The following is a 7,255-nucleotide window of genomic DNA, read 5'->3' as shown; positions in this document are numbered from 1 at the left end:
ATTATAAAATAATTCTCAAACAACATATGCAAAAAACAATCATAATACTATAATAAAATGATTTATTATTTATGGTTTTTATTAAATTAAAACATCAAACAAAAATCGTTGCAACGCAACGGACTCATATCTTGTGTTAAAAAAAGTTTCTATTTTTTGGCAATTACTACTATTTTATTTATTTATTTTAACCTTTATATTTTAAAAACATAATACAACTTGGTAAATTCTTATTATTTTGTTTCTTTTTAAGAAGAAAAATTGAATATGTAGTGACAAACTGTTATTGGTTAGTAAACCTACGTATTTACTCCCAGAAAAACTCAAACATAATTTGAGCATTTAAATAACAATTTTTAGAAAAATCAGTTCATAAATAATGTAGGGGATTCATTCAATTTTTTGATTCTAAATTCGAAAAAAAAAGCCGAGATGGTCATGGCCCAGTGGCCATGCCTTGTGACAAAGTTCACCTTGGCATCAAGGGTTCAATCCCTCCTCTGCTCCAATGGAAGGAGTCTCCCCTTCATGGGGTTAATGGGCTAACAGGCCGGCCCGTTGTGGCCCGAAGTTGACAAAAAAAAAAAAAAAAATTCGAAAAAGAAAAGAAAAGAGAAAAGACGTTTGGGAAAGAGTTAAAAATATGTGTTGTAAACTATAGCACTTGCATCCGAGAGCAAACGACACCGCATTACCTTTGTTGATGTGTCCGGAGAAATTGTCTCGTCTCCGCAGTCTAATAAAAAAAAAAACAATGCCCAAAAAGTAAAAGAAGAAAAAAATAAAGAAGAAGAAAGGAAGAATCCACCATGTTCGATCATCAGTAATTGATCCAAATCTCGACGACCTTCTCCCTTTTCGGGCTACAGTAAGCAGCTAGGGTTCAAGAAATCCTCCCTTTTCTTAATAGCGATCGAATTTGTGCGGCTGCGATGAAGGCGATGGAGACTATACAGGATCTGATCGAGGAAGCCAAAATACGGACCGTATGGTGGGCCTTGTGCATCTTCTCCGTCACCTACTTCTTGACCCGTACGTCAATTTCAGACCTTTCTAGTTTCAGACACTATTGGTTAAAATTACAGTTTGATATGTTGTGAAGCTGCAAAATTGGATTTGGATGATCACGATTTCTAGTTTCAGACAAGAGATTCTGTATTTGTATCGTTCTGTGGTCAGCATCAGTTTGATATGTCCTGAAGCTGCAAAATTGCGTGTGGAATTAGGATGTCTTTAAGATCATTTTGGAACTCAGAAACCCACTTCACTTGATAGATGATATGTTTGTTTACTGTGTTCATGTTTTGCATTGATTTTTAATCATTATAGATGTTTTTTTGCTCATTGCCGTTCTCTTGTTCTCTCTCATGCAGATACGAGCAAGTCTATGTGGATGAATTTGCCAATGGCAATCCTCATTCTTGGCGCTCTTCGGATTCTTCTTAATCAGATTGAGTTCAGATGGAAAGTTATGCCAGATCCAAGACAGAGCAGGTTGTCTTATCCCGACAAGAAGCAGCTCTCCTTGAACGATCCTCGTCTTTCCTCTACCCCACCACCTCCTAGGTGGAAGAAGAAAATCGACTCCCCTGTTGTGGATGCTGCCATCAATGATTTTATCGACAAGATCCTTAATGACTTCGTTATAAATTTGTGGTACTCTTTGATCACGCCTGATAAAGAGGCCCCTGAACTCATCCGTGGAGTTATCATGGATGCTCTTGGTGAAATTTCAGTAAGGGTTAAAGAGATCAATATCGTCGACCTGCTAACTAGGTGCCGTCTTTTAGTCCTATTCCGCCATCAAAGTTCTCGAGTTTTGATTTGGATGATGATGAAATATCAAATGCCTGATTATGCAGGGATATAGTTGATCTGATAGGTGATCATTTGGAGATTTTTAGAAGAAATCACGCTGCTATTGGTACTGATGTTATGAAGACATTGTCATCTGAAGAGAGAGATGAAAGATTGAAATACCATCTTATGGCTTCTGGGGAACTTTATCCTGCACTCATTTCACCTGAGAGTGAGTACAAGGTATGAGGGGATAGCTCTGATGAAAACTAGGCAGTGGCGTTTTCAGTTTTACCTGAACGTTCTCTTTGTTTTTCTTACAGGTTCTTCAGAAAATAGTCGCTGGCATATTATCTGTGGTTCTCAGACCACGAGAAGCTCAGTGCCCTCTTGTTCGAACGATCGCTAGGGAGATTGTTACTTGCTTGGTAGTTCAACCTCTTTTGAATTTAGCAGCCCCCGAGTAAGTTCTCTACCTATCTGTCTTCCAGAATGTTATTGGTGTTTTATAATACAAACTAGCGAGGAACAACTTATGCTTTCAGAGTTTCAGATAAATATATCCAATGGAAGCTATACTTTAGACGCTGCTTTCAGTTTGTCTAAAGTAGAGATGCTAATTAAGTTTCCATATTTCCCCAGGCGTATCAACGAAGTGCTTGAGATCATTATCAATATTATTAAAGAGGGAAACTTTGAGCAGTTTTCTGGGGAAGAACAGAGTGTTTACTCTGCCTCATTGTCAGCCTCCGATAGCCAAGCAAAAAGTATGAATTTGGCAAAAGTTAATGAGCAGGAAACACCATCCGTAGACGATGAAAGACATCCTGAACTGCGCATTCAACAGCACTCTGGTGATTGGGCCCGGATGCTAGAGGTCGCAACGCAAAGGAGAACCGAGGTTCTTACTCCCGAAAACCTCGAAAACATGTGGACTAAAGGAAGAAACTACAAAAAGAAAGAGCACAAAAAATCTCTGAAAACGGGTTCTTCGGTTAGTACTACTACTGGTACAGAAGAAAAAGCAGTGGTACATTTGCCCCCTAGAGTTAGCGTTGATAAGCACTCACTAGTGCAAATCGAGGAGGATATTAGTAGAACAGCTTCATGTGAAGGAGGGCGCCACATGTATGAGGTTGGTGTTAGAAATGAACCTCCTTCTGATGGGAATAAGAATAGACTTAAGAGATCTAATAGTACGTCGGATCTTTTACAACCTGAAACGAGGCTGGCACTATTAGGAGTCGGTGAGGGGCCTCTTATCACAGATTTCTACACCAGTGCTTACATCAAGCACAATGAGAATCATACATGTGATAGTAAATCTCCAAACATCGTTCTTCACAAAGAGAGTCAGCAGTGCTCAAAGCTGAAATGTCGGGTAAGCTCTTGGCTCTGTATTACTCTCTTGTTTTTTGTTTGTGTGCGACAGACATGCACTTGAACAACCTTTTCCGTTTTGTGTATGTGTTTTGCAATTTATAACTATTTCTTTTGTGTTGAAGAGCTCTCAGAAGATTATATCTTATGTCTGTGTCGCTGCAGGTTCTTGGAGCTTATTTTGAGAAGCTGTCATCAAAATCATTTGCAGTATATTCTATTGCGGTGACAGATACGGAAAACAAAACTTGGTTTGTTAAGAGAAGGTTATTTTCTCATCATTTCTTGTGCACATCATTGGACTAGTTACTCATATCACTAGCTTTTGATATTGACTTTGTCATTGCTTGTTTTCTTCCCTTCAGATACAGTAATTTCGAGCGGTTGCATCGCCAACTCAAAGAAATCCCGAATTACAATTTACAGTTGCCCCCCAAGCGTATATTCTCATCAAGCACCGAAGATGCTTTTGTTCATCGCCGCTGTATTCAGCTGGACAAGTACCTACAAGTATTATTTTATCCCCTTAGCTATTTAAAAAAAAAAAAGGCATAATTACCATCATCATTTTCTTATTAGGCCATTTTTCTCTTTTCTGCAGGATCTCTTGTCTATAGCTAATGTTGCTGAACAATATGAAGTTTGGGATTTTCTAAGGGAGTCCTCAAAAGTGAGGACCTAAGTGCAATACCTTTTATTGCTTTCAGATCCCATTTGAATAGATGATCTGATCATTGCCGTTTTCGTTTTGTAGAACTATTCATTTGGAAAGTCTTCATCGGTGATGAAAACTCTTGCAGGTATTTTGTCAATATGTAGCTTCAAAAACAATGAACAGAATGAATAGAGAAGTGGTTATTGTTTACCTGTGTTGCTTTACTTTGCCAATATACTCTTTTTGGAATTGAGCAGTTAATGTTGATGATGCCATGGACGATATTGTACGCCAGTTTAAAGGGGTCTCGGGTGGCCTTATGCGCAAGGTTGTAGGATCTCCACTTGAAGAAAATGATCAAGTTCCTGCGCGCCATCTCTCCTGGAGTGTACATGACATAAACACTCAGCTCGCTAAGGAAACTGCAACCGAATCAATGCACAGCAGCATTTCCGATAATGAAGACATTGACAAACTTGGAGAAAATACCCAAGGGGAAGGTAGACTTGTTTCAGAAGCTAATGGGTGGCACTCAGATAATGAATTGGACTCTAAGTGTTTCCCACCAAGAGTGGTTAGACGTCTTGGAGAGCCTGAGAATATGCCCTTTAATAAGGAAAATGATTATAAAGCAAAATCTGAAGTAAGAGGGTTCAGCGATTCGCAGCATGCCGATCCATCCACAAGTGTGGCTCATAGTCCTACTGGCGTACCTGAGGTACATCATAAATGGTCCTTTAGTGTCTCTCTTGCACAGTCTACAATTTTTCTTGATGACAGACATACATAAGCCAAATGACCCAATCTGATCACTGCACCAAGAATTTAACTATGCTTAGTGAAACCTATTACCGAAGAGATTTAAAGTGCTAGTTCTTTTGGCATCTTCTGATTTTGAAACTTGGGAATACTTATCCTCTGATTTTTATTTTCAGTGGAATCCTCCCAATGTCAGTGTGCCGATTTTGAACCTAGTCGATAAAGTGTTTCAGTTAAATAGAAGAGGCTGGTTAAGGTGAGACAAGTAGTTATTCTTTCTGATGTTATCTGTTTGTAGATCGTGTTGTTCTATTTGACATGGCTTTTTTTTATTTTTGAATAATCTTAAAATGGTATTTTACTATAGGAGGCAAGTTTTCTGGATATCAAAGCAAATATTACAGCTAGTTATGGAAGATGCTGTGGATGACTGGCTCCTGAGGGAAGTGTGCTGGCTGCGGAATGAAGACACAGTAGCTCATGGAATACGTTGGGCTCAAGATGTAAGATTTAAGTTTTTCCCTTATCTTTTTCACAAGTAAACTGAATCTTCACCTGCTTATGAGATCCGATATCATATTTGAACATTCGTTGAAATCTGTTACAACTCAAGTAGGATAGTATCCAAATATGCTTAGTTTACTTTGGTTGATGTAAGAAAGCAGAGGAAAAAATAGTATTAATGGAGTGATATCTCCAATTTGTGATGCTTGTAATAATCGTATTTGAGTTTTCTCTGCAGCTTCTTTGGCCAAATGGCGTGTTCTTTACCAGAGTGGGTGACGGTCAAGAGGCATCGGATAGGACCGACCCTAGTGATAATGCTTTCCAAATCGCAGGCCAACTTGGTGGTATGAAGGAGGTTAAACCCAGTTCCTTTGAGCAGCAATTCGAAGCTTCACGTAGGGCTAGTGAAATCAAGAAATTCCTTTTCGGTGAGTATCTTAGGCTCTCCTCAGATTAACTCCTCTAGTTAGTTTTAAGTCTCATTGGAAGTAGCCTCAACACTTGATGTATTATCAGATGGGGCTCCAACAGCCTTGGTGAGCTTGGTAGGGCACAATCAGTACAGGAGATGCGCAAGAGACATCTTCTATTTCACTCAGGTTAGTCTTCTTTTTCAGAGTAAGGGGTTTAATTAGGATTGACTCATCCATCATTTTGGCTTGACACGTGAATCATTAACTGCAGTCAAACGTATGCATAAAGCAACTAACATTTGCAATACTGGAGCTGCTACTCCGAACGGTATTCCCGGAGCTGAAAGATCTTCTGAGAGACATAAGGGAGAACTCGAACGTTCGGTCAGAGTAATAGAGCACCATGTTTATAATGAGGGAGGTAGCCTATGATTGACTTGAACCAGTTGCTCATCTTTCTCTTTGTTACATTTTGATTCTCTTTTTCTTTTTAGTGCTTTTTTGGGGTTCTTTTAAATATTCTTCCTTGTGTATAAAACATCAATTTGCGGGGTTTTGTTTACAACAATGACAGAAGGGTTCTGTATATAAACCTTTTGTGTGTTTCTTTCTTTTGCATTTATCTTATTGATATGTTGTTTTTGTCTGCAAACTTGGGAGGTGTAAGTTATTTGCTTCATCATTGTTAAGACATGAAAGTTCAAAAGACCTATTTAGGAACCTCAGTTACATAGCAGCTGTTGCATTACAATGTGCCTCTCTCTCTCTCTTACAAATGTCTTCCACTCAAAGAATTTACAGCATTTGCATAGAGGGCGGTAAGCGAGTACTGCCTCGGATTGTTAACGTCGTACCAAGAGTTAAATGACTCGAGGTTCTTGTCTGTCCCTGAAAACGCCACATGAATTTGGATGTTGCAATTAGCTTCGCCTCCACTAGCTTTGCACTTTTCTGTTGGGACCGCAATCCGTCCCGTTCAGATTCAGACACACAGAAGAAGATGCTCCTTTGCATGATTCGCATCCAAAGCTCTTCCAGAACAGATTCTGCAGCACTCCCTTCTGAAACTCCATTACCTACCATACATATAACGACTCAGTTCTCTATTTCAATGTTGATTGTTTCCAACAGGGTTTAAGGGTTATTCATTACAAGTGTGAGATCTGTTATTGTGTTGCTTCCATCTGCGACCTTTACAGGATAAGATCTTATTGCGTATTTCGAGCCTGCGAATCCAACCATGTATCCTCCTGCTTCACTCTTTTTACTTCTTTAAGTCTCATTGAGATTACACCATATAGCCAGAGAGAGACTTACCGGCTTTAACGTACTTGTGTCGATGGAGAGAAGAGAGATCTCATCCACGTTAGGTCTAAAAAGCGCGAGTGGAGCCATCTTGACAGCTAAACCTGTAAAAGCCGGAAAACCGGACCGATGTAAACGATATAATAAAAGCGAAGTTAAGGAAATAGACGAATATATAAAAACGAATACGAGGACGATAAGAAACCGTATTCGCAAATAGACATGGAGGCGAGATATGATCTCTTTCCTTAACTCAAAATATTCGCTCCGTTAGTGAGACGGGACTGTACGAATATAGAGTCCCAGGATACAACCATGGCAGACGAATCACGCCTCACTCGTGATCGCCCTATCGAACTATAAACTCTACGAAACACTCTCGCAATATAGACTTACGCAGAGGGATTTTTTGCTGTTGGATTTCGATCAGGAAAAAAAA

At 39.3% G+C, this 7,255-nt stretch overlaps 1 protein-coding gene and 1 long non-coding RNA gene across 3 annotated transcripts; one reads left to right on the top strand and one right to left on the bottom strand.

The window, feature by feature from the left end:
• Positions 1-677: 677 nt before the first annotated feature.
• On the top strand, positions 678-6,153 carry LOC106305772. Its single transcript, XM_013742147.1, has 15 exons — positions 678-1,032; positions 1,374-1,776; positions 1,863-2,040; positions 2,121-2,260; positions 2,440-3,178; positions 3,343-3,443; positions 3,543-3,687; positions 3,779-3,847; positions 3,932-3,977; positions 4,090-4,550; positions 4,768-4,847; positions 4,959-5,094; positions 5,334-5,526; positions 5,615-5,697; positions 5,783-6,153. The coding sequence occupies exons 1-15, from the start codon at positions 933-935 to the stop codon at positions 5,903-5,905; spliced, it is 2,997 nt and encodes a 998-aa protein (XP_013597601.1). The 5' UTR covers positions 678-932; the 3' UTR covers positions 5,906-6,153.
• Positions 5,993-6,895, bottom strand: LOC106305774. 2 transcript variants are annotated; one of them, XR_001263057.1, is made up of 3 exons: positions 6,829-6,895; positions 6,664-6,737; positions 5,993-6,587 (listed from the first exon to the last, which is right to left on the bottom strand). It is a non-coding gene; the product is annotated as an uncharacterized LOC106305774 (long non-coding RNA). The 2 variants fall into 2 exon arrangements; XR_001263056.1 differs by having other exon boundaries at positions 6,664-6,841.
• Between the last annotated feature and the right edge of the window lie 360 nt (positions 6,896-7,255).

The sequence above is a fragment of the Brassica oleracea genome, chromosome C7 (genome assembly GCF_000695525.1).
Source record: "Brassica oleracea var. oleracea cultivar TO1000 chromosome C7, BOL, whole genome shotgun sequence".
Classification (NCBI taxonomy): Eukaryota; Viridiplantae; Streptophyta; class Magnoliopsida; order Brassicales; family Brassicaceae; genus Brassica; species Brassica oleracea.
Note: the sequence above shows the minus strand (reverse complement) of the source record. Positions and strands in the feature narration are given on the sequence as shown.

Excerpts from the sequence above, each read along its gene's own strand:
- LOC106305772 (XM_013742147.1), top strand. The coding sequence starts at position 933 with ATGAAGGCGATGGAGACTATACAGGATCTGATCGAGGAAGCCAAAATA. Across the intron at positions 3,688-3,778 it reads AGCTGGACAAGTACCTACAA|GATCTCTTGTCTATAGCTAA; the intron begins GTATTATTTTAT and ends TCTTTTCTGCAG. Across the intron at positions 3,978-4,089 it reads GGTGATGAAAACTCTTGCAG|TTAATGTTGATGATGCCATG; the intron begins GTATTTTGTCAA and ends GGAATTGAGCAG.